Source organism: Meleagris gallopavo, chromosome 1 (genome assembly GCF_905368555.1).
Source record: "Meleagris gallopavo chromosome 1, MGAL_WU_HG_1.1, whole genome shotgun sequence".
NCBI classification, from domain to species: Eukaryota; Metazoa; Chordata; class Aves; order Galliformes; family Phasianidae; genus Meleagris; species Meleagris gallopavo.
The window spans coordinates 142,017,823-142,042,982 of NC_139404.1; the positions used below are offsets into that span (position 1 = coordinate 142,017,823).

General features: G+C 44.5%; 1 protein-coding gene and 1 long non-coding RNA gene across 2 annotated transcripts in view; one reads left to right on the forward strand and one right to left on the reverse strand.

Annotated features, from left to right (window-relative positions):
* TM9SF2 (transmembrane 9 superfamily member 2) overlaps positions 1–6,641 on the reverse strand; it is a 26,615-nt gene extending 19,974 nt beyond the window's left edge. The window contains exons 1-4 of the mRNA XM_085215575.1: positions 6,301–6,641; positions 2,709–2,776; positions 1,236–1,329; positions 314–441 (exon numbers count right to left, since the gene is read on the reverse strand). Coding sequence (XP_085071701.1) covers positions 314–441; positions 1,236–1,329; positions 2,709–2,776; positions 6,301–6,435 — 425 coding nt within the window. The 5' untranslated portion in view covers positions 6,436–6,641. The remainder of the gene's footprint in view (positions 1–313; positions 442–1,235; positions 1,330–2,708; positions 2,777–6,300) is intronic.
* On the forward strand, positions 5,926–21,860 carry LOC104917428 (uncharacterized). The gene is made up of 5 exons (XR_796853.4): positions 5,926–6,158; positions 15,835–16,877; positions 18,601–19,096; positions 19,197–19,294; positions 20,901–21,860. It is a non-coding gene; the product is annotated as an uncharacterized LOC104917428 (long non-coding RNA).
* The last annotated feature ends 3,300 nt before the right edge of the window (positions 21,861–25,160 follow it).

The window sequence follows — 25,160 nt, forward strand, 5'->3', positions numbered from 1 at the left end:
CAACTACATTAATTTAGGTTTGGATTAGAGGTTTAGGTTAGATATAATGAAGAAGTTTTTCCACACGAAGGTGGTGACGCACTGGAACAGGCTGCCCCAGGAGGCTGTGGATGCCCCATTCCTGGAGGCATTCAAGGCCAGGCTGGATGTGGCTCTGGGCAGCCTGGTCTGGTGGTTGGTGACCCTGCACATAGCAGGGGGTTGAAACTAGATGATCACTGTGGTCCTTTTCAACACAGGCAATTCTAGGATTCTGTGATTAATTATCAGCAATATATTAGACTAACCAATCCATGAACTGATGTCAACTTACCAATGATGCTGATAATTCAGTAGCATACTTTTTTTCAAAAAATCTAATTTCTGCTTATCCTCTAGCTTCTTAGTATCATACGTTTTTGTACAAACAGCTTTACATGTCTCTTTCTTGTTGAATGTGAACTACAAAAATGAAATACATATGAAAAAAGATTAATAAAAGCATGTTGCTGCAATTTCAGAATTTAACAAGTTTTCCCCCACACACTTATTACTGTGTATGCTAATATAATAAAAAAATTATCAAAACTATATACATTGACATTACAGAGGAGCTTTTTATATTGGCATGTACTATAAAATTCCTTTGTGATCTCAGAACGCATTGTAAGATTCCAATTTTTGGACCTGGTTTTCAAGAGTAAGAGTACTCAATTTCATCTAAGAGAGAAATTTCAGCCGAGAAGTGAGGTTCCCAAGACAGAAGAAAAACTCCACAGCATTTCAGGCCACAAGCTTTACAAGCGGGGTTGGATTCTTCTCACTGGTGACAGATGACAGGACGGGGGGAAATGGCCTCAAGTTGTGCAAGGTTGTGCCAGGCTGGATATTAGGAAACACTTCTTTACAGAAAGGGTTGTTAAGCACTGGAACAGGCTCCCCAGGGAGGTGGTTGAGTACCATCCCTGGATGTGTTTAAAAACCATTTGGATGTGGTGCTCAGGGACATGATTTAGTGGAGGGTTTTTAGAGTTAGGGTAGTATGGTGGTTGGACTTGATGATCTTTAAGGTCTCTTCCAACCTGAATGATTCTATGATCCTATGCAAAATTAGGTTAAATTGACGGATTTCTATTATGTGGAATTTCAGATAATGAAATCCTAAAAAGCCCTAATGAAAGGATCTTCAAGAGTCTGACCTCTTTTGGTTACACTGGATTATAAGTATTAATAAAAGCCCTTTTCACAGAACAAACCCTGTAAGGAGACGGTTCTATCCTCTCTCCAAACAACACTTGGCCAAGGTTTTCAGATGGACGTTTCTTTCCTTCTGCTTGACAGAAATCAAACCTGAATTATAGAAAGGATAGCAAAATTAATAAAGTTAGTAGATGTACATGTCAGACCCTATACAGTACTCCAAATCAAAACCATCACCACAAGTAAAGGAACTCTCTCTATATATATATAGTTTATTAGTTGAATCGGCGAAGTATGAAAGTCACAGCCCAATTTGGGGGAAGTGATACAAGTTGCAGCTTGATAAATGCCTTAACAGACAACCTTGTAGTTTGTTTAGACAGTGGGAAGGGTCTGCTTCTTTGTACTGAATAGATAAGGGGGGTACCAGAGACTTTGTATCTTATGGAATATGGAGGGAAGCCCTCCAGGAAAGGCCTCTGAATGTACAGAAACTGAGGACCTTTTTCATGCAAGACATGCGTGACTGGAGGAGAGCATCCCCCACACATCCAGCACTATTATTAAAGGATACCTACTTTCTAACACTCCGCCTTGACTCTTAGACAGTTTCTCGACTCTTCTGGTATCAGAAGGAACAACAAAAGCTCTGAAGTCAAGCCTCTCGATTGGCCATTTCAGAACTCAGTTTATACTAATTAGAGGAGAATAAACGTTTCCTTTAGTAATTGCAGGTTTCCTATTTGCGCAGGAATTTTAGCCAGGAATTAAGCCTTCACATCATGTCACGACAGTCAAAAAAAAAAAAAAAAGCATGCAAACCAGATTCTTGGCAAAAAATAATAAAACAAAACCAAAGAGTTGCTTCACAACAAAGGCACACAACAATTTAATAAAAAAGTTACAATACTTTCAGTCACTGAATCTTTTAATAGCACACCTTCCATATTCTTCCTAACTTCAAGTGTCCCGTGCTTGTATTCACTAAGATGTGATATAACTAGTTCTTAATCTCTTTGATATCAAATAGCCAAGTATTTTTCGAAGCAACAACTTTACCTACTCGTACAGAGCACAGACATATTTTGTGTACTCCCACGATGAATACCGGGAAAGCATTTAACACCTCATTAAGATAATTGATGGAAAGTTTACACCTCGTTACCACTTTAACTCATCTGGCTATAGGCTACTAAAGACAGCAATAATACTTTCCCCTATAAAATTACAATATATATATATAGAGAGAGAGAGAGAGAGGGAGATAGGAAGAGAATCTGCAAAGAAAACCAAGAAATGGAACGAAAAACCCATGTCTTGGAAATTCATTCGAGATTTGCAAATTGTTTAATTAAAAAATGGAAACAAAAAACGAAAATGGAAAAATAAAAACTAAAATAGAAAAATAAATGGACATTCCTCGTTTGCAAACGCTATATCAAGGCACTAATAACACTTAAAGATAGATGCAATTCATCTTGTTGGAAGAAGTGAAAACCAGAGCGACACAGACAGTACAAGATACTTACGCAGTATATTCGTAGGGAAGGACAGACTCTACAGAGTCAAGCCTGTTCACAAACAGCTCGATTCCAGACTGAAAGAATAAAGAGAGTCACTGATTATATTTCATCTGTTCTCATCTTATATATATATATATATGTATATGTGTATACACACACACACACACACACACACACACAGGCTTGTGTCAATAAGTTAAGTTAAAGTCTCACCACACTGGACAAATAAGAATTAGGCTACAGTATATCTTGAAATGCAGATTCTCATATAATGCATGATATCTGCCAGGCCCATAAATTAAATGCTATCTAAGCATGAGGAAAACAGAGACCACATGACAAAACCACTTGAAAGCTAACATAAGCATACAGACTACAAGATAGCAAGAATAATACAGTTATCACAGCTGCCAGTTGTAGTTTAATGCAGCAGCTGGAGCTATCGCAGTCATCATCACAACTTCTGCACAAGAAGTCTTAAAAGGATACAGTGAAAAGTATGGATCAGATCAGTACGTGTGTACAGGTCCACAGTTTCATTTCCGAAGCAACCAAAAACTCAGCTGTCGGGATTTAAACAATGTACTCAAATTGATACACTATTTTAAGTTTGAACAGCAGTGTTTTCCAAAAATGGGGCAAGGATATCCACGTTCATCTTTTTATAAAAGTTTATCAACAACTCCAACAAATTCTGGCGAAGAACCTGAAATCCAGTCTGCTGGCAGATGAAAGTGCGGTCTACTCAAATTAATTACAGGTGGAGTGACCTGCTGCTAATGAGAGGTCTCTCTCTTCCCCCTTAGTACCAAAACCTCTTCCCTTAAGTAGTCCCACAGTCCTTCTGTATTTCAACTGTTTAACTTAAGCTGGTTTTGGCATTTATCTACTTGCACAGTAAACCCATTCAAATGGTGAAAAAACAAGAAAAACAAAACCCAAGCCAAATCTTATTCAAGGAAACTTTTATAAAGGCATTTTTTAGCACCGAAGCAAACTGACCCATCTTACTGTGCAGTTAGGCAAGAGCTGGAGACAGGAAACGGAATGCATTAAGGAGCAAGACCCTTCTCTCAACAGCAAGCCATCTATTTTCTCACATAAATCAACAGGAGAGTTTTTCTTCCTCATGCAAAGTCACTCTTAATTAGCCAAAACAAGACATTCTGGAGAAAAAACACGGCATTGTTCACATTCATTGCTGCTCAGATACTTCAGCCAGGTACTGTGCCTGAATGATCCACTGTTCCTGTCCACGGGCTAGTCAGGAGCAAGGCAGCTGTGAGCTGTTACACTGACTTACTCAGTGAAAGACACGTTACCATTCCTTCCTCCAGTGCCCTAAGCCATGCAGTCTTGCTGCTCACCTCTGGCTTGTGCACCCTTGTCATATATATATATGCCAGACTGGTTTTGTGCTGTTGGTGAGTTACGGTGGCTTACAGAGGGATGATACAAAAAAAGAGAAAGAATATATATATATACATTCTTTCTTTACATATACACACACAAAGTGTGTGTGTACACAACTACTTTCAAACACAGAAAGGACTCTTAATAGTCAGGGAAGAATTACTACCTCAGTCTGCACAGATCACTTCCAACTTCTGACTACATTCCAACCAGAAATAAGGAAAAGCAGCTAAACTGACTTTGATCAAGAGGAAGGTGGAGAAGTTGAGAGTCTTATCGTTCTTGTGCTGCTATAGGCGTGTGCCCCACTGAACAACATCACATCCCACCTCACCAAGAGAGAACAGGAGATCCGCAGAGAGCATAACAGACAAACAGGACTATTTGGAGATGCGGTCTGTAGACTTAAATTTCACGTGAGGTAGAACTCAGTATTACAGAAATGATAATCAACAGTGGCAACTCTAAGAACTCAGCTAGAAATCATGAAAAATTAACGTTGTACAAGGAAGCTTAATTGTACCCACTTACATAAATATTACGCTGTGGCAATTATCTGATTGTGCACTATCTTCTCCTCACCACACACTACACTAAATGGGGGCAAATCAACTGAAAGATCAATTCAGACTTACTACATGCCTCTATCTCACTTTGTACATAACCTGGCTGGCACAAGTTACAGGAATTACAAGAAGTGGCTTAACTCAGAAACAGATTTTCAGAATAATACAGCTGATGAGGTTATCCTAAAATGTTCAGCTAGCCACTGGTGACAGATTTATATTAACTGTCTAATTACACATTTATAAAGTGATACATTTTCAGGATAAGGATTCAAACATTTTGAAAAAAGGAAGGAGGAAAAAAGAAATAAAGCAATGATGCCTGAGCAGGATCACTCCATAAGCATCTCACATATAACAAAAGGACAGCAGACAATCTCTTTTGCTTAAAAATCTTCTAACACAATCCTAACCTAAACCAGAATAATTTTAAAACAGCAGTGTTTCTCAGGGATGTTCTGAAGAACTACAGAGTGCAGCTTGAAAACTTTAGCCTGTAGGTGAAGAAAAATATTTCTTCAGGAGGGCAGCACAGCATTTTAACAGGTGGTGGATACGCTGTCCTTGGAAGCTTTCAAGGCATGCTTAAATAAGGGCAGAGCTGATCAGGTCTTGTGCTGACAGCAGTCTTGCTTCTTCAATAAAGTTGTGCTTTGTGATCTCCTGAGGTCGCTTTCAAACACTACTTCTACGATCCTATAAAACAACATCCAGAGAGCATTCTGGTGCCATGACAGAAGCAGTGTGCAAAGAAGACTGAAGGAATCCATGGTTATGTGTTTAGAAGAGGATTTGACCAGTCAGAATTAAACAACACACTTGAGAAAGAAAAGTACAGCTGCTACCATTTCTGTCACAACAGCAGCAAACAGCTTCTAAAGCTCACTCAAAGGAACAAAAACTGCCTTAAGAGCACATCCCCATTAACCAACATCCTCATAAATATGCTATTTGGTTAAGTGAGAAAACTTCACCAGTTTTCTCACCAGTAAGCCAGTACATAAAGAATTTCCCCCCGACGTGCAACTTAAATCTTCCCTCCCTCAACTTAAAACCATTTCCCCTTGTTCTGCAGTAATCTACCCTTTCAAAGAGTTGATTCCCCTCCTGTTTGAAGGCTCCCTTTAGGTACTGAAAATAACTTAAAACATCACTGAGAGTTTAGGATCAGGGTGCTTGGGATGGGGAAGCTCTGGGCTGTGGACTCGTGACAGCCAGGAAGTTACAGCTGTCACTGCACGCTCACCCTGGCCTGCCAACCTGCAACCAGCAGCTGCTAACTCCTGACAAACGATCAGCTGGAAACTCTCGCTCGGTGCAGCACGTACAAGGGCCAGGAGGTGGGCGGGCCGCTCCGGTCTGTAAGATGACAGTAACTCGGGAGAGGAGCCGGCAGCAGTACGATCTACTAACGCGTTACCGTCAGCCGTCACGCTTCGAGCCGCAGCGAGCTCAAACTGCACAGGGCGGCAGCCAGGTAGCAAGAGGAGAGAAAAAGAGCGGCGGGACGCCCGGCAGCCCGGGCCGCGCAGCGAGGCGGGCCCCAGGGGCGCGGGAGGCGCCGAGGCCTCCTCGCCTCAACGCGGCCGCCCGGCCTCAAGCCGCCCAGGCGGGCTCACCTTGCACTCGGGCTTCTCCTTGGAGGGCTCGCAGAAGTTGACGGGCGCCAGGCCCGGCAGGTAGAAGCCGGCGGCGGGATGAGGCGGCGCGGTGGCCGCCAGAGCGGCGACGATGAGGAGCGGCCGCAGGGCCATCGCGGGCGGGCGAGCGGGCGGGCGGCGGTGGAGGAGGGGGGCGGGGGGGCGGCTCCCTCGGCGCCTCTCGCGCGCGCCCGCGGCACCAACGGTCGCTGCTGCGTCGCCCCCCGCCTCGAGCGGCCGCCGCTTCCGGCTTCTGGCGCTCGGACACGTCACCCCGAGCGGCCCGCCCGACGGGGGCCGAGAGGGAGAGGGCGGGGCGTGAGCCAGCCGCGGGGCCGCCCTGCGCGTTCTCTTCCGGGTTGCGCCCCTCCCGCTCCGGTTGCCATGGCGGCGCTGCCCGGCCCCGCTGCGCGTGGTGCCTCATTGCGGGTGCGCGTGTACCTATGCGCAGGTTTTAATTCTCCATAGAAGCAGCAGTATGAATGTGCAGAATCGCAGAACAGTAGCATCCACCCAGTCGGAAGGGACCCACGCGAATCTTGTGTGTCGTGTAGTCCGTCTCCCTGCTCCACACAGCACCACCCAAACCCTCTGTCTGAGAGCGGTGTCCAAACGCTCCTCGCGCTCCGGTAGCTCGGGGCCGTGCCCGCTCTCCTGGGGGCCCCTTCCATGCCCACTGGTGCAGAGCCTTTTCCTAACCCCCAGCCTGACCCTCCCACAAAATACATATATGTTGAGAATCATAAAATGATAGAATCACCCTGTTCCAGCACCTCACCACTCTCTCTGTAAAGAACTTCTCCCTGACATCCAACCTAAATCCCCCCTCCCTCAACTTAAAACCATTTCCCATTGTCCTGAAGCTATCTACGCTTTCAAAGAGTTGATTCCCCTCCTGTTTGTAGGCTCTCTTTAGGTACTGAAAGGCTGTAATGAGATCACCCCGATCTCCAGTTCTTGCTCTCACAGGGAACTTCGACTTCCCTGATATATTCTGGAAATATAATACAGAAGAAGCAATCTAAGAGGTTTCTAAAGTGTGTGGAAGTTAGCTTCCTGATACAGCTGATAAGAGAGCTTACCAAAAGAGGTGCCCCACTAGACCTGCTGTTCACAACCAGAGAAGGACTGATGGAAATGTGGAGGTTGGGAGCTGCCTTAGGGAGAGTGGCTACGAAATAGTAGAGTTGTGTATTTTTGATGAAGTAAGGAGAGGGGTCAGCAAAACTGCTACCTTGGACTTCCGGAGGGTGAATTTTGAACAGTTGGGACACTGGTAGGGAGGGTCCTTTGAGATTCAGTCCTGAAGGGTAAAGGGGTCCAGGAAAGCTGGTTATTCTTTAAAGGGGAAGTCTTATAGGTGCAGGAGTGGGTTGTTCCCTTGTGCTGTAAGATGAGCCAGCAGAGAAGAATGTTGATGGTGATGAACAGGGAACTTTTGCTAAGACACCAGGAGAAAAAGAGAATCTATCTCGTTGAGGTTCTTGACGTCTGTCTTAATAGTCAAACCAGTTATCTTTGAGGTACTCTACCCCCTGACCTGGAAGTCTGGTAAATCTGGGATGGGTGGCCTAGAATGAGACAACGAGAGACATTCTACTCCATCTAGACTGTCACATGTCCATTGGGCTAGATGATACCCACCTGAAGAGAGCTGGTGGAGGTGATTGCCAGGCCACTTTCTACCATCTGTCCACATATCTGGTCAACCAAAGAGGTCAGAGGATTGGAGGCGTGCCAGCATGACTCCCATCTACAAGAAGGGTTGGGAATAAGGATGTAGGGAATGACACACATTTCAGCCTGACCTCAGTGCCATGGAAAATTATAGAACAGATCATCTTGAGTGAGATTACACAGCATGTGTGGGACATCCAGACCATCAGGGCCAGCTAGCATGGGTTAATGAAGGGCAGGTTCTACTTGACCAACCTCATCTCCTTCCATGTCCAGGTGATTTGCCTGGTGGATGAGGGAAAAAGGCTGTTGAGCAAACCCTTTGACACTGTCTCCCACAGTATTCTCCTGTGGAAGCTGGCAGCCTGTGGATTGTACAGGTACATTCTTTGCTGGGTAAAGAACTGGCTGGAGGGCCAGGCCCAGAGAGTGGTTGTGAATGGAGTTAAATCCAGCTGGCAATCTGTCACAAGTGGTGTTCCCCTGGGATCAGTATTGTAGCCCATCCTGTTTAATATCCTTATTGATGGTCTGGATGAGAGCATTGAGAGCACTCTCAATAAGTTTGCAGATGACACCAAGTTGGGAGGAAGTGTCAATCAGCTTGAGGGTAGGAAGGCCCTACAGAGGGATCTGACAGGCTGTATAGCTGGGCTGAGGCCAATTAGATGGAGTTAACAAGACTAAATGCTGGGTCCTGCACTTTGGCCACCACAACCCCAGGCAACTCTACAGGCTTGGGGTAGAGTGGCTGGAAGACTATGCAGAGAAAAAGGACCTGAGAGTGTTGGTTGACACTTGGCTGAACATGAGCCAGCAGTGTGCCCAGGTGGCCAAGAAGGCCAGTAGCATCCTGGCTTGCATCAGAAATAGTGTTGTCAGCAGGAGCAGGGTGGTGATCATCCTCCTGTACTCAGCTCTGGTGAGGTCACATGTTCAGTACTGTGTTCAGTTTTGGGCCCCTCACTATAAGAAAGAAATGAGGCCCTGGAGTGTGTTCAGAGAAGGGCAATGAAGCTGATAAGGTGTCTGGAGCACAAGTCTTATAAGGAATGGCTGAGGAATCTGGGATTGTTCAGTCTGGAGAAGAGAAGGCTCTTCTTATTACTCTCTGCAGCTACCTGAAAGGAGGTTGTGGTGTGGTAGGGGTTGGTCTCTTCTCCTGTGCAGCTAGCAGTAGGATGAGAGAGAATGACCTCAAGTTGCGCCAGAGGTGGTACAGGTTGGATATTAGGAAAAGCTTCTTCTCTGAAGGAGTGGTCATGTATTAGAACAGCCTGCCCAGGAAGGCGACTGAGTTCCTGGAGGTGTTCAAGAAACATGTAGATGTAAGGAACATGGTTTTCTGGGCAATATTGATGGTAGGTGGACTGTTGGACTCAATGATGTTGGAAGTCTTTTTCAACCTTAATGATTCTATGATTCTATGACTACTAATGCATGGGTATGGAGTGGGCAGGATGGACCTGCAGGTGGGTCAGTTTACCCAGAGTCTGACCAGACACAGCATTGGGCACTTAGATTACACAATATACTTTTACTTTATTTTAGTTTATTTTTATAGATTTCTACATCACAAATGCCATTCTTATTTAATATAAATGTATGCTAATTTATAATGTAAATATTATATGTTAGATATTTATAAATGCAACATATTTGAAATTTAAGTTGCTCATCTAGCTTTCTTATTCCTAAGTCCAATTCCTACTTGTCTCATCCTGTAGATATCCTAAGAGCACAATTATAAGATCAAGGCTTGTGACAAGCGCAGCTGGAGAAGAAATCCCAGTTCTCTCTTTTTATTTAAAATTACTCATGGTTAGGGTAATCAGGTTGTAAATGATCCAGGTTCAGTTTCTTTTCTGCCACAAGAGAGTTCAAACGTATCTCCCTTTTCCCAGGTTAATATTCCAAGCAAATTACTTTTGTGGACCTAATTCCTTTCCTTTACATGAGAGAATATTTAAAGGCCTTTGCCCATTTAATCCTCATCTTCCTTGAGAACACTCCAAAAGCTTCATGAAGAGCAGGAGTCATGGTGTGCTTTGTGATCTGCTTAAATCCCTCCTTTTACTCTACCTCCATGACTACAAAGCCTGCTGACTCAAAGAAATTGTAGTGGGTGCTCTGCCTCTTGATCCAAAGAACATTGAGATGCATATGATACTGTATGCTGTGATGCTCCTTCCTTTCTGTCCCTACAAAGGCAACGTGGAAAAGCAGCTTGTATGCTGCATTATTCTTTCAATATAGTGGCTCTTTTAGAACAGCTATAACCATAGGTTATATCCCAGAAATAGCTGTGGTCCGTGAGATCTGATTTTGGCTTGCATGAGACCTCAAGGTTAACAAGAAGTTCAGTGGGAATTTGGTTGAGTTTTTCCCTTCTTGGACTCCCCCTGCTGCAGTTTTCACAGCCATAGGTCACAACGCAGTTGGGTGTGTTTTTAGTAGCAGAAGAACAAGTATCACAGGTTTTATCAGGGGAAATGCCAAGATTACGCAAGACACCAGAGAATTACTATCCCACAGATTAATAAATCAGCAGAAGTTAAAGCAAGAAAAACAGCCTATGTTATTTCACTCAGAATTTCTTATGATGAGAAAACACAAATAAAAGAATATAGGGTCATCACAAACTGCTGGAAAGATGAGTGTCAGTCACTGAAAAATACTGTCTGTTTTTTGTTATCAGAAACTCTTCAGAATAACTTTTATTACTACTGTGGTTGTTGTCAACTTCTGCTGCTTACGTCTGGACCACAAAGACTGCCACCTTCTTACAGGGATTCACAACTCTTATAGTTTGGTTGTTCATTTCAAAAACAAACTTTTAAAAGGCCTTTGTATCCTCTCCCAGTATATTCTCTCCTTTGCTTGGAAGCACCGAAACCCACTTTTCTCACAGTAATGTCTTATACACCAAGCTGCAGGGAGGCTGCTCCACTTTGGAACAGATACATATTACCTGCAGTGGAGAGTGTGAGCACATAGTTATGGATTACTCTCCTGCATAGTGTTTAGGGCACAAACCTCTATTTTACTGCAAACATTTGCAACAGAAACTGGAATCCAAATTTCCCTCTTTGCAGATGAGTTCTGCTGTATAGAAACATATGAAATATAGAAAGTGTCTTGTAAATGACTGCTCTGTTTTCCTCTCCTGAAAGAATCATCTCTGGCAACTTCATCATAAATTCATTTTTTAGGAAAACACCCTGGTAATAAGTAGCCCTTAGAGTGGTAGTTTGATTATTTTTCTGGGAACTGAATGGTAAGGGAGAGAACATCATGAGGTAAAGATGAAAATCTATTTAAAGATGTTCCAGATGACAGTACAGTGACAGAGATGACGTTATAGTGGTCACTGTTGTAACCTTTTGCCCTCCTTCTCCCAGTAGATATATCAAGTGTGCCTGAGAACTTCTTGCAGATAGAACAGGTAAAGGATTATGGTTTGTGAAGCCTGATACTACCTTGGCTTAAGGAGATCTGAGCAATGCAGTCCTGCTGTGTGTAAAGTACTTCTGCAAATGATTGGAGGCCAATTTTTAGAGAAATTTGATCCTAAAAATGGAGGGGACTGTGTGCTTCCTCACTGAGACGATAGCAGAACAGGGTTGCAGCTGAGGAGGAAGATGAGCTTCATCCTGTAGATGGAAAAAAAGAAGCTACCTTAGCAATAAGGATGTGTCATTAACCATGTTATTTGTGGGTCTGGTGGGAACGGAGGCATGGCTTGAGCGTACTCCAGCTCATACAGATGGATGGTAGCATTGCCAGCAAGGTGCTGAGCAGAGATCCTGCTGGCTTTGTGCCCTTTTTCCTAAGGCACAGTTCTCTGGCAGGTAGGTATTGGCCTGGCACTATTGCAGCAGCTGTGCTGCAACCCTGGAATACTCTACTGGGCTTGGTGGTGTGTGACGTATACTTCTTGTCTGGATCAGGGCATGGCAGCTATGTTCCAGGAAAAGCCTATCCTCCCCTGAAGCCATTCACCACCTAACTATTTACCTAGATTAGCAGTCAATGCCGCATTCAGACTAACTACACAGAATACAGAAACTTGGCTGGCGGTGTCATTGCTGTGTTTATTTGGTTTTACAACTTGCACATCTGTTGGTTGCTTTTTAAAAAAAAAAATCTTTGCTCAGGAATTAACTTCAGCACCTTCTGTGTCTTTATGAACTGCCTCAGATTAATATTTAACACAAATGTGTTCAGCTTTTGGTATGCTACGAGAAGACCTATGTCCTTTTTCGCACTATTTCAGATGATGCAAGAAATGTGCCAGAAGCCTGATATCTGACTCGACAAAGAAATGACTGAATTTAAAAAGAGATTTGTCAGGTAAAGACTACTAGTAAATCTAAACAGAAAATGCTGAAAAGATTGTGCAGCCATTGTTCCTAATTAAGGCAAAATTCAGCGCAGCTGACCACTTTGCCTGGGCAACAGGGCAGAGCCTTCAGAGAAGTAAGTGTGCCAAAGGAGATGTGGCAATGCCTTGCAAATGTAAAACAAGCTCTTCTAGGAGGAAGAGGAGGCACGTGGCACCAGCTAGCACAGACTGAGTGGTAATGGCCTTGGGAGCAGCTGAATTTATGACTGTTTTCAGCAGTTACTCTATGTAAGGTTTCTGTGGTGTCTCTGGTGAATTTTAAACCAGCACAAAAGAAAGTGTGGGAAGATTGCTGCCTGCGTAGCCCATGCCTGCCGTGTTTGGAGCAGGCCTACACCAATTAGCCTGTTCAGCCCTCAGGGTGTAATAATGTAATTGTTGTTACCATTAGTACCAATTACAGGAATTAGAAAGAAACAAACCTTTATACAGGAGGAAGTAGAATATGCTTGCAGATAAACCAAAGGGGAGTGCTTTCTTTTAATAGCTCTATGACCCCCAAATCAATTAAGCTGGTTACATGTTCAGCAGTCAGCATGGTCAGTAATTAGTAGTTTCTCTGCAGTTCCAAGCTTAAATACCACTCCTGGTGGTCACTGTTTTCTGAGAGACTTCAGATCTGGGTACTGACCTATCCTAGAGCATCTGGGAATAGACTTATATCAGTCAGTGAAGGAAGCTAGGGGGAGTTGAATGCTGTCCAGAGGCTGTCTATGAAGAAGCCACAGGAGTGTTTTTGTTTTTCTCCTGAACAGTCTCTTCTTGGATCGTAGACAAGAGTTAAACTAGATTTTTGAAAAAAGCTGCAAGAAAAAAAATGTGTAATAATCTGTATCGAATTATTCTCTTCCTTAAGTGGAAACATGCATTTGGTTATTACCAATTAATCTATGGTCAGATTTTTGAAGTATTTTATCACTGCTCTTTGTACTTCTGTGGCAGAATGTATTAACACATTCAGTTTCCACATTCATGGACGACGATTTACTCATGTCCAGACCGTGGTAGTGAGTTTTGCACCACCGTAAAACAAATCGTGTTTGTGAAATTCAGATTATGGGAAACCCTGTGGAACAATGCTGTAAGAGCTGCAGAGCCAATTTGGATTGCAACTGATCTAGACAAGATCTGTGAACAAGTTGAAGCAGTTAGTGCTTTTGAGACATGAGTTTTTCTGTGGATTTCAGTTGGGAATTATATGCTAAATTAGGAGCCAACTGTTCAGGTACATTGAGCGTGCATTGAGCTTCTTAGGTCTTAATTTCAGTCCTTGAATTTTGTAAATGAACATTTTTTGACTCATGTAGAAGGTATTTATTATAACAATTCCCCCTAGGCAGTACTATAGGGAATGCTCTACCAGATGCCTGATACTGTCTAGTCTTCTGTTTCCAACAAGGACTGTAGAGCGCTCCATAGGAAGGGCTGCTTAGAAAGGGATTTTCTCAGAAATCTCTTTATTTCTGGAATTTTATGCTCTGGAGTATGAGAAAATTTATCTGTAATGGCTTTTTATTCTGCTATTATCGCTATTATCAGAGTGATCTAGCTGCAAGCACGATCTTTTCCTATAAAGGTTTAAGCTTTCCTAGATTTCAAAATACTTTGATCTCAGGTATGAAATACTGTATCTTAGATTGACAGATAAATTGTGATTTTTTTTTTTAAATTGTATTATTTGTTTTAAATCTGGAGGTGTTTAAGATTCATCCCCTACTCCTAGTACTGGAAACGAGAGGAGATGGCAGAGTTCAGTTTGCCTACTGGGACTGGAGCACCTCCCTTTTGAGGACAGGCTGAGGGAGCTGGGCTTGTTCAGCCTGGAGAAAAGAAGGCTGCGGGGTGACATTGCAGCCTTTCAGTACCTAAAGGGAGCCCATAAACAGGAGGGAAGTCAACTCTTTGAAAGGGTAGATAACAGCAGGGCAAGGGGAAATGGTTTTAAGTCGAGGGAGGGAAGATTTAGGTTGGATGTCAGGGAGAAGTTCTTTACAGAGAGAGTGGTGAGGTGCTGGAACAGGCTGCCCAGAGAGGCTGTGGATGCCCTGTCCATCCCTGGAGGTGTTCAAGGCCAGATTGGATGGGGCCCTGGGCAGCCTGGTCTAGTATTAAATGGGGAGGTTGGTGGCCCTGCATGTGGCAGGGAGGTTGGAGATTCATGATCCTTGGAGTCCCTTCTAACCCTGGCCATTCTGTGATTCTGTGATTCTGTGGTACTCTGTGTCACCATACCTCTCTCATGACCACTCCACACGCTACCAGTATGGGAGAAAAATCTCAGCCCCAGTGACAAATCTAGGAATATTCCCATCAAAATAAAAGAAAAAAACTCAACTCTGTGAAAAGCTGTCCTCTAATACACTGGATTTTCCAACAGCAGAGGAAGTGGGATCAGGGCAAAGTGAGGCTGGTGTGCATGGTGTTGTCCCTTCCTATCCCTTGGGACCTAACGTGTGTTGCAAGACTGCAGGGGCCACCATATAAAATGATGCATAGGTTGCCCTAAATTATGCCACACATCAGGCTGGTACGCTCATGAGATGCTACAGAAATAGCTATGTGTTGTCTCTGTCCTGTCCGGTGGCTGTGGTGGGCCACTCTGTGGCACTATTGTGACACTCAGAGAGGCAGCCAGGCCGCAGACCTCCCCAGGATGACAGTGGGGGGAAGGTGGCCTGTGGAGAGCTGGTACACAGAGCCGATTCAAGCCTCTTGCTGTGGGCTCAGAACAACTGGTGCCTGGCAGGAAACGGGTGGAAAGATTGTGAAAGACACAGGTATCAGGTGGTGATCTGTGCTGGAAGTTGGAGAGTGAGTAACCTTGCTCCATTTTGTGGTAGTGCTTCACCTGCAAGTGCCCGCTGTGAGTGAAATTGCCTGAGCTGGTACCGCACTTTATCAATTTCACTCTCAGCAGGCTCCGCAGGTGAAGCATTTCATTGCAGGAGTCAGACTCTGCTCTCCCCTTCACAGTCTGAAATAGAAAGAGGGAACAAGAAAGAAGGTAATAAATGGCCTGAGAAGAGCAAAAGCAGGACAGAGAGCAGCAAGAAGCAGTATGCGTGTTAAATGGTACTGGTAATTCAGTGCACCTAACCCTCTAATTCTGGTGGAATCCAACACTTAAAAGGGCTTTACTTAACTGTTTTAAACCTTTTGCTTGGAAATAAAAGAAGTAAAAGAACTTCACAGCTGGAAGTGAAAAATTATGGCGAGTTTTTATATTATCGTGTTTAAAATGCCATGTAAGGTGATGTGGGTAGAACTGTAAGATAATTTTCTCAGTCTTCACCCTAACAGTGGCAAATAGGGGCTTTTTTGTTGGGAGAAATGCAGGGCAATTTTTTTTTTCCTAAGTTCTGCATTTCAGAAATGATATACTGTGATTTCGTTGTTGCCCTTTCTTAAGAAAACCTGTGTTTGACTTTCAGTGTTGCTGGTGCCGCTTCCCTTAACTTCAGAGAGAAGTTCAGCATCCAAGATGAGAACCAAGCAAAACTGGTAACCACTTCTGATTGTTTCACTACTGGGAAAAGAAACCCATTCGATTCAGGGGTCAATGGGATGTCAACACAGCATTAGAGCTCACAGATCCAGCTGCTTCCAGGCAGTTACGTCCTATGTCTTACAGCAACAGAAGACAGCACAGAGCTGATGCATTTAAGCTGGCTCTCAGTTCCTACAGGAGTTTCCTTCTTGAAAGTCCTTGCAAAGCTGCAAGCCCATCACTTCAGCTGCAGCGAGCCAATTCCCTGGGCTAGGTCCCAGCATGCAGCAGGCTTACACTCCATGACTAGGGGAAGTGAGGCACACTCTTCCTGTAGATACGTCTGACAACATCAGACTCTGACCCAGTTACACGTCTGGGAGGGGACTGCACCATGCAGCCTGTCCCTGAAGTTCCAGGAATAAAGAGTGGCTTTTTGTCAGAGTGAGTGCCCAGTGACAGGAGGCTGTACCTACTGGCTTTAAGTTTGCTGCTGTCTAATGTGGGAAAACTGGTTGAAAGATTGTTGCTGGAGGAAGGCGATCTGGGTGGAAGTGGTCACAAATCAGCTCAGCTCTTGTGCTTCAGGAGGGAAAGGAGTGAATGCAATGAAATAATGAACTTAAAACAGAAGTCTTCAATCCACTCCAAGAATTGCTAAATGCAGTCTTGTGGAAAGGAATTTTAATGGGAAAAGGTGCCCTGGAGAACTGCCAGTTCCTAGAAGAGACACTGAATATCCGATGAAAAACTGCTGTGATACAGGAGGCACAGCAAGCATGGGGAGAGACTGCTATGGCTGCAAAGGAAGATCTTTAATGACCCGATGATGAAAATGATGGTGCAAAAGGTGGCTTCATTTCTGCATTGCAAGCAATACAAGTAAAGCTTTTAGCAGTGTCCCAAATGACACTCTCCTGGGCGTGCCTGGGAAATGTGGTCTTCATTAAACTACTGTAAAGTGGGAAAGAGGAGGCAAGGGATTGGGTAAGTGTGTGGGAGCAGAAGAAGAAGAAAGAGAGGGAAAACAGCACAAATCAGGGTACCTTTTTTTTACTACAAGAATAATTATATGGTCCAAATTAAAATGAACAAACAAACAAAACAATATAATATTACACATCTGGTGTTGTAGTCTCATGCACACACCTTTGTCTTCACAGCAATGCTATGTGATTGTATAATGGAACCTGATTTGCAAGGCTGCTTAATACAGACCTGACCTTTGCTAATGAAAAGATTAAGATCCTTTACATAAAGCTTTTTGTTTTCTCAGATGAAGGAGAAACCCCAGAAAAACTATTGCAACTGCTTCAATGATGAAGTACACATTTACAGTCTAAAGGTTGAGATCCCTGAGTGCCAACATTTGAATGATTAAATAAATCACGAGGTGCATTTTTTTTAATGGGTGACCTGTAGGGGTTCTGCAATAAGTAGTTTTGTCTGCTCCCACCCTCAAATGCTTTTAATAATGTTTTTGACCTCATTTGCAACCAGACCTCTTTCATAGGTGCAGGCTTTGTCCTTTGCAAAGCAGTTTGCGAGGGGTGCTTCGATGTCAGAAGGAGAGTGCCAGGAGCAGGTAGTCCTCCTCTTCACTTCTGTGTAAGATCTCCTGAGAACAGGGCCCAGCTGTAACTTTGCATGCTTTTAAGATTTTTATCATTATGTCCCAATCAGAAATGAAATGGAGGTTACTCTAAAAGTTAATTAAAATATCAGTCAACGAGATTAGAATGTCAAAAGTTGGCATAAAACTTCACCCAGGAAAGTTACCTTTGTTGTGTGTAACAAGTTTATTATAAATTAGAGAAATTTTAGAATTTGCTAATTACATCCCATCTGATGTATTCCGTACCCAGCAAAGCTAGTAAGGTTACATGGATTACAGATAAACATTAAATTGCTGCTTTGGTTTTTATGATTGGTGGGACAAAGATGTGAAAAAAAGTCAGTACATGTAATATGTGAGAGACACAAATGTTTACCGTTTTTTTGGTGAGTAGATACAGGTGCTCTGAATGACTTTTTCTCTGATAATGGGAAGTCATCACCTGGGAGGATCAGCTAACATACCTCACACGACCACCATATAGGAGCAGAAAATAGAGGCTGTTGTGAAAAGGATCTCACCTGATGTGTTAGTTTGCTAACAAGGCAAATCTCATGATACTTGCAAGAAAAAATCATCAGTAAACAGTCCTGTGAGGTGGCTTGGTCTGTAAGTGTTGCTTTGGGCTGCTCAAAAAGAGACATTTATTTGGCATTGTTTTATTTGCACAAGAAGGAATACAGGGCAGTGCCACCATGAAGATGAAAGGTAGCACAATCCGAAAGTTTCCAGAGGCTTTGCAAGACAAAATAAGAGCAATCTGCGGTGGCTTAGCCTGCTAAGAATTGGGAATCCAGAAGCAATTACAATTGGTAACTGCCCAGTGGTCTGGGCAATTTTCAAACCACTTGATAGCAACAGATATTCAGATCATCCCACAGACATGCAGTCCAGACTTCTTCACTTCCAAATGTGCGACTGGAGCAGACAATGTCATACAGCTGTCTGCTGCTCATTCAGAGCTGCTTCTCATTTTGGGTTGCCTTCTGATGCATGAGACAAGATGCAGAGACTGAGGCAGCTGCTGTCATAAGGGTATGTGGTTCATAGGCTTGATCTTTTAATGTTTTGATTTTTATTTTTTTTTTTCCACAGGATACTGCTGACATTGTGATACAGCTCCAGGAACTACTAAGTCTTCTAATGGCTCCAGCAGTCTCTGAGGCTGTGTCTTGTGATGCCATACCTACCTTGATCTCCCAGGAACATGGAAAAGCTCTATTCTGTTCTTTCTGTCTTGATTCCCCATACCTGCCTTTGATTTTTAGGGGCCTCATATATGCATCTTCCTTCTTTCCCCCTCTATCCACATATTCTTTCCTGAACAGTGCTCTCATCATGCACCACTGCTGGCAAGCCAACTCTGGCCCTCTTCTGTCACTGATACGAAGCATTGGAGTTTCCAGAGAAAAGCAGCTCCCATGGGTGCAAAAATGCCTACAGGAAGCCATGGCCATGGCCCACTGCCCTCTTTCCTGCTCTTTGCTCCTGCGTCGAGCCGAATAACACAGCATTTGCTCTTGACAAGCAGATGGGGAGGAATTGGCAAGGAGCCCGGAATCCTTATAAGTTAATCTCTGTCTATTCAGCTGTAAGTAAAGAGAATTTTATCTCAAAAGAGCATCACTCCTTTGGCTTTGCCACCATATATTTGCTCACTATATCTTTTTGTCCCATACCGTTCTCTCAAGGGAACAAATAGGAAGTTATATTTCCAGCTATGGAGAAAAATTGTCTGAGGGCAAAGGAGGATGAATGTGAGGCCATTCACAGATTACTTCTGATGAAGGTATTGTGCTTTTATATCTCTGTAATACACTGTGCTGCTTCAGGTATTGTAATAGAAGGCAAGCAAGTTACTGTAGATGTAGGATGTGGGATCTTATGTTCACTCCAAGGAAATCACATTGAGAAAGGTAAGCTCAGGAGTTCCTGAGCAGAGATGGCAAATCTCTTGGGAGACTTCTCTGAGTAGTGTTGGAGACTATCCAGAGCTTTCATTGCACTGGAAAGCCTTTTTTTTGTTGTTTTGTTTTTTTTTGGTTATTGATGGACAATGATTGAAATCAGTAATAAGTTGTCAAGTGACGTTGTGTATCAACATGCAAGAGACCATAACCACATTCTTTTACCTAAGTATGATAAAAAAATATCTGCAAACATCCATTTCTTTGTTGGACCAGCTGCATGTAGCACCATGTAAGTGCAGATTTACCCACCTTTTTTCAACTCTTGTGTAACTAGGAAGAGGGAAGGACTGGTGTAACTCCTGCAGGTGCCTTCCCTCTTTCCCATTTACCTACTATTTTGAATGAGGGAGGGAGTGTTGGTTGAGGACTGGTGAGGAGCTCCTGATGGACCCATTCTGACAATGGGAGAGAACAATTCCTGTTCAAGGATTTGGGCTTTGAAGTCCTGAGTTTACCCATGTTGGTGGCACCAAGAAACTGGTTTATCTGATGTCACCTGGGCAGGAGCCTGCATGTGAATGGTTGGGAGGAGTGCACAAAAACCCAGCCATCCCTTGCCTGCTCTTGTCAGAGCTATAATTAGACTATCCAGTTAATGAGTAAAAGATACCTCAGAAAATAGCTGCTTGTGCTGTGCCTTGTGCCTAAGGCTACCCCAGAAAAATCAGGGGACTGTAGGTGCCCTAAGCATGGGGCAATGCTGGTTTTCTGCTCCTGTACTGCTCCAAGCAGAGCAGCCACACGCATCCTTGCTATCCTGCCAAACAAGAGGCTGCAAATCCACTTGGGACTCTGGGCCCCAAGGAGGGATGCTAAGCTCTCCCCAGCTGTTTTCTGATAAGCTTTGGTGCGTTGCAATTCCCCTTTCCAATTACCAGCCCTGCTCCCTGCGCTGGCCAGGTCTGATGCATGCTGATGGCTCTGCAGCTACATAGGGGCTTTTGGGTTGACTGATAGAGGAGGTGGGAGGCACAGTGGTGCAGAGCAGAGACATACCAGGAATTCAGGTGGTGTCACCTCACAGCTTTCTTTGGCAGAAGCTCCAAAAGTTGTCCTTGTGGCTGAGGATGGAGTCACTTGGGTGTATGGTGCAGCAATGGCCCTGATGAGAAACACCTGTTAGAAAAAACTTTAGCTGATAGAGGAGATTGAAGCATTGGAGTACTGAGTGTACTGTGGTGTGTCCATCACCAAAGGCCAAATGGGAAAACAACATTTTGAAATGGCTTGGGTATAACTGACCTGTTTGGATACCCTTCAGTTCCCAAAGACAACATCCCCCCAAAGCTTCTTTTCATAGCAATACAGTTGAAGAGAACTCAAATTTAACACCAAAATCATGATTTTGGGTATGGTGAGCTTGACACTTTCCCTTACCATAGGCACATTCTGGTTTTTGTAAGATCTCCACAAAATTATTTGCAGCCCCGGCATCGACGTCCATCATCTCCCAGCCACCAAGTAGCTGTCCAGGTCCTGCAGCCACTGGCAAGTTGCTGCTTCACCATGCTGTGGGGTGCCCCATGGGTGCTGAGTGGATACCTGGCTTCTCTTGATGCAGACAGAGGACAACCAGATGCCCTCCCTCCCTACAGCAGGCTTTGTGCCTGAGACTGCTTTGCAAAGGAGACTGATTATGGCAGAGCTTGTGCTAAGTGTCTTGCGAGGGACAGATGAGCAAATGCAGAGGGCAAAGAACAAAAGTGGGGAGCTGCGGTCTTTGTTTTACCCCTTCTCTCTCTAAATTCTCTCTTCCCAGGGCTGGGCTCTTGACCCAGCCTGGTACTGAGATTTTATTGGTGTGAGACTGGAGTCAGGCTCAGTCTGCTGCTGCAGGTAACACACTCTGCAATTAGCTCAAAAAAGAGATCTCTGGGGGACAAAGGGCTTCTCGCCAGGAGAAAGAGCTCTCTATTAGTGTCAGCTCCAAAGCAAATCTTATCTGAGTTGAGAACAAAGAGGCTACAGGCTGGGTTACAATTTTTAATATTCTAGATAACTGATTTTTTACATTTTATTTTATTCTTGAAAAGCATCAATGTGAATGTGTGTGAATCGTGAAGATCTAGCCTCAGTTTTGAAAGAAAAGAGGCAACCAGTTTGACCTGACAACTAGCCTAAGACCCCTGTGGAAAGTAATAATCTTGAAAAAGCCAGTGCAAGCTATGTTTCCAATTTATAAATTAAATGTATTTAAAATTTATGAACTTTGACTGCACGAGTAACTACTTCATTAGACTTTAAGGCTGCATGTTTCCTTGGCTTTTTTGCGTGGTAAAGTGAAACACATTTCTAATAAACATGGAAAGAGATTTCAAGATAGAGTCACTACTTTCATGTAAAGCACCCTCCAGACTCATTAAAAAAGTTTACCACCTAAATAAAGCAAGCACACTGTAATTCTTGAACCCATAAAATTGTTAATATATACATATTAGTCTACTCTTGCATGTACACTGCTTGATATCAATGAACAACATACAGTAAGGGTTTTACCGTAAGGAAATTAGCATATAAAACTATGCTTTGCTAAGTCTTACACTGTAACGTGAACTTGAGAAATGAGAATGTAAGTTGGGTGCTGCTCTTGTTTACTGAGTAGCTACAGCTAATGGCATGCACGTCCTTAGGAGAGAGTGCTGTGGTGCTCTGACACCCAAGCTTCAGCTGTAAATGACTCTGCCCTGTTTCTCCTAGTTTATATCTACCAGTTAGAACCCCTCTGATGGCCAGCAGTGGGGATATGGGTGGTGGCACTATGGTGGACACCATAGAATCATAGAATGGCCTGAGTTGAAAAGGGCCACAATGATCATCTAGTTTCAACCCCCTGCTATGTGCAGTGCTGCCAACCACCAGACCAGGCTGCCCAGAGCCACATCCAGCCTGGCCTTGAATGCCTCCAGGGATGCACATCCACAACCTCCTTGGGCAGCCTGTTCCAGTGCATCACTACCTTCTGTGCGAAAAACTTCCTCCTAATATCTAACCTAAACCCCTCCTGTCTCAATTTAAAACCATTCCCCCTTGTCCTATCACTATCCACCCTCATAAACAGCCGTTCCCCTTCCTGTTTATATGCTCCCTGGAAGGCCACAATGAGGTCTCTTTGGAGTTTTCTCCAAGCTAAACAAGCCCAGTTCCCTCAACCTTTCCTCACAGGAGAGGTGCTCCAGCCCTCTGATCATCTTAGTGGCCCTCCTCTGGTCCCGCTCCAGGAGCTCCGCATCCTTCCTGTACTGGGGGACCCAGGCCTGGACGCAGTACTGCAGATGGGGCCTCACAAGAGCCGAGTAGAGGGGGACAATCACCTCCCTCTCCCTGCTGGCCACCCTGTTTTTAATGCAGCCCAGGACACAGCTGGCCTTCCTGGCTGCAAGCACGCTTCTTGTCCACCAGGGCCCCTAAGTCCTTCTCAGAAGGGCTGCTCTCAAAGAGATCTTCTCCCATTTTCTGTAAATACCTGGGATTACCCCAGCACCCTGCACTTGGCCTTGTTGAACTTCATTACATTTTCGTAGGCCCACTTCTCTTGCCTGTCCAGGTCCCTCTGGATGGCTTCCTTTCCTTCCCTTTCAATGTATCGAATGCACCACTCAGCTTGGTGTCATTCACAAACTTGCTGAGGGTGCACTCAATGCCATTGTCTGTGTCACTGATGAAGAAGTTGAAGAGCACTGGTCCAAGACTGACCCCTGAGGGACACCGCTTGCGACCGGCCTCTACCCTGACACAGAAACATTGATCACAACCCTTTGGCTGCATCCAGCCAGCCAATTCCTAACCCATCATACAGTCCATCCTTCAAATCCACACCTCTCCAATTTAGAGAGAAGGATGTAGTGAGGGATCATGTCAAAGGCTTTGCAGAAGTCCAGGTAGATTACGTAGCCTGTCCCCCATCTACCAAAGCTGTCATTCCATCATAGAAGGCCACTAGATTGGTCAGGCATGATCTGCTGGCTGTCTCAAATTGCCTCTTTATCCTGTATGTGCCTTAACATAGCCTCTAGGAGGATCTGCTCCATGATCTTCCCAGGCACGGAGGTGAGGTTCACCAGCCTGTAGTTCCCCTGGTCCTCCTTTCTCCCTTTCTTAGAAATGGGAGTAACATTTCCCTTTTTCCAGTCATCGGGGACTTTACCAGACAGCTACAGTTTTTCAAATATGATGGAGAGCAGCTTGGCAACCACATCAGCCATCTCTTCCAGAACCCTAGGATGGATATCATCTGGCCCCATGGACTTATAAATTTTCAGTGTCATGAGGAGGACTTGAACTTGTTCCACCATTACAGTGGGACAGAAACCACTCCCCACACCCTCACCTAGGGACTCATGGTCCTGGCAAACATGGAAAGCCTGACCTCTCATGAAGACTGAGGCAAAGCACTCACTGAGTACCTCAGCTTTTTCCCACGCCTGAGGAAGCCAGCTCCCCGTTACCTTTCGTCAGAGGGGGAACACTCTCCTTGGCCTGTCTCCTCCTGGCTATGTACCTGTAGAACCCCTTCTTGTTATCTTTCACATCCCTCGCCAGGTTCAGCTCCATCTGCGCCTTGGCTTTCCTAATCCTATCTCTACACACACAGACAACAGTCCTGTATTCTTCCCAGCCTACACAACCCTGCTTCCATTTTCTGTACATTTCCCTCTTTTCTCTCAGTTTAAGCTGCAGGTCCTTGCACAGCCACAACGGTTGCCTGCTTCCCCTGCTCTACTTCTTCTGCTGGGGGATGGAGAGCCGTTGTGCTCTCAGAAGGGTGTCTTTAAAGAGCTGCCAGCTTTGTTCTGTACCCATGCCCTTACGGACAGTTTCCCAGGGGATCCCACTCAGCAGTTCCTTGAGCAGCCAGAAGTTTGCTCTCCTAAAGCACAGGGTCCTAGCTCTGCTTTTTGCCAGGCCCGCATTCTTCAAGATCACAAACTCCACCAAGGCATGGTCACTACAGCCCATGCTGCCTCCAATCTTAACTTCTCTAACGCTCTCTACTGCATTAATGAGCACCAGGTCCAGTAAGGCTTCACCTTGGGTTGGTCCACCTATTACCTGCACCAGGAAGTTGTCCTCGACAGACTCCAGGAATCTCCTGGAATGTCTGCCACTCGCCATGCTGCTATCCCAGCAGATATCCAGGTGGTTGAAATCCCCCATCAGGACATGCCTGCAAGCATGGCGCCTCCTGAGGATCAACCTGGATGCCCCTTGTTTGCCACCTTTCCTTTTTCTGCCACTTACACACTGATGCATGGCATGGTGCAGGCAAAGCTTTGCTTCACTTTTAAGTCTCATGGTGACAAATCCCTCATCCTTTCCTGCTCAGACATTACTTCTATGTCCCGTCTGTCAGACTGAGCCAGTCTGTGTGCGGAAACTTTTCCTCTGCCCAAGCAAAGCCATCTGTTAGAAGACAATCCCTGCTTTGAACTTTATGGGAAGTCTTGTCTGTATGATTTGATATGATTTGAAGCTGGTGCTAAATTCACATTCAGTTCTTCTCCTACCTTGGGATTAGCAGTGTGAAAACCACAGGATTTGCTTTTTCTAGCAAAATATTTCCTCTGCACACACCCCTTCCCCAGCTATCCTTGGAAAATTGCCCTCAAACCCTTTCCTGGCTGTCCCCAGCCTTTCAACATCTCCAGGCTGCTGCTGCCACCCCTCTCCCAGCTCCCCACCTCCTAG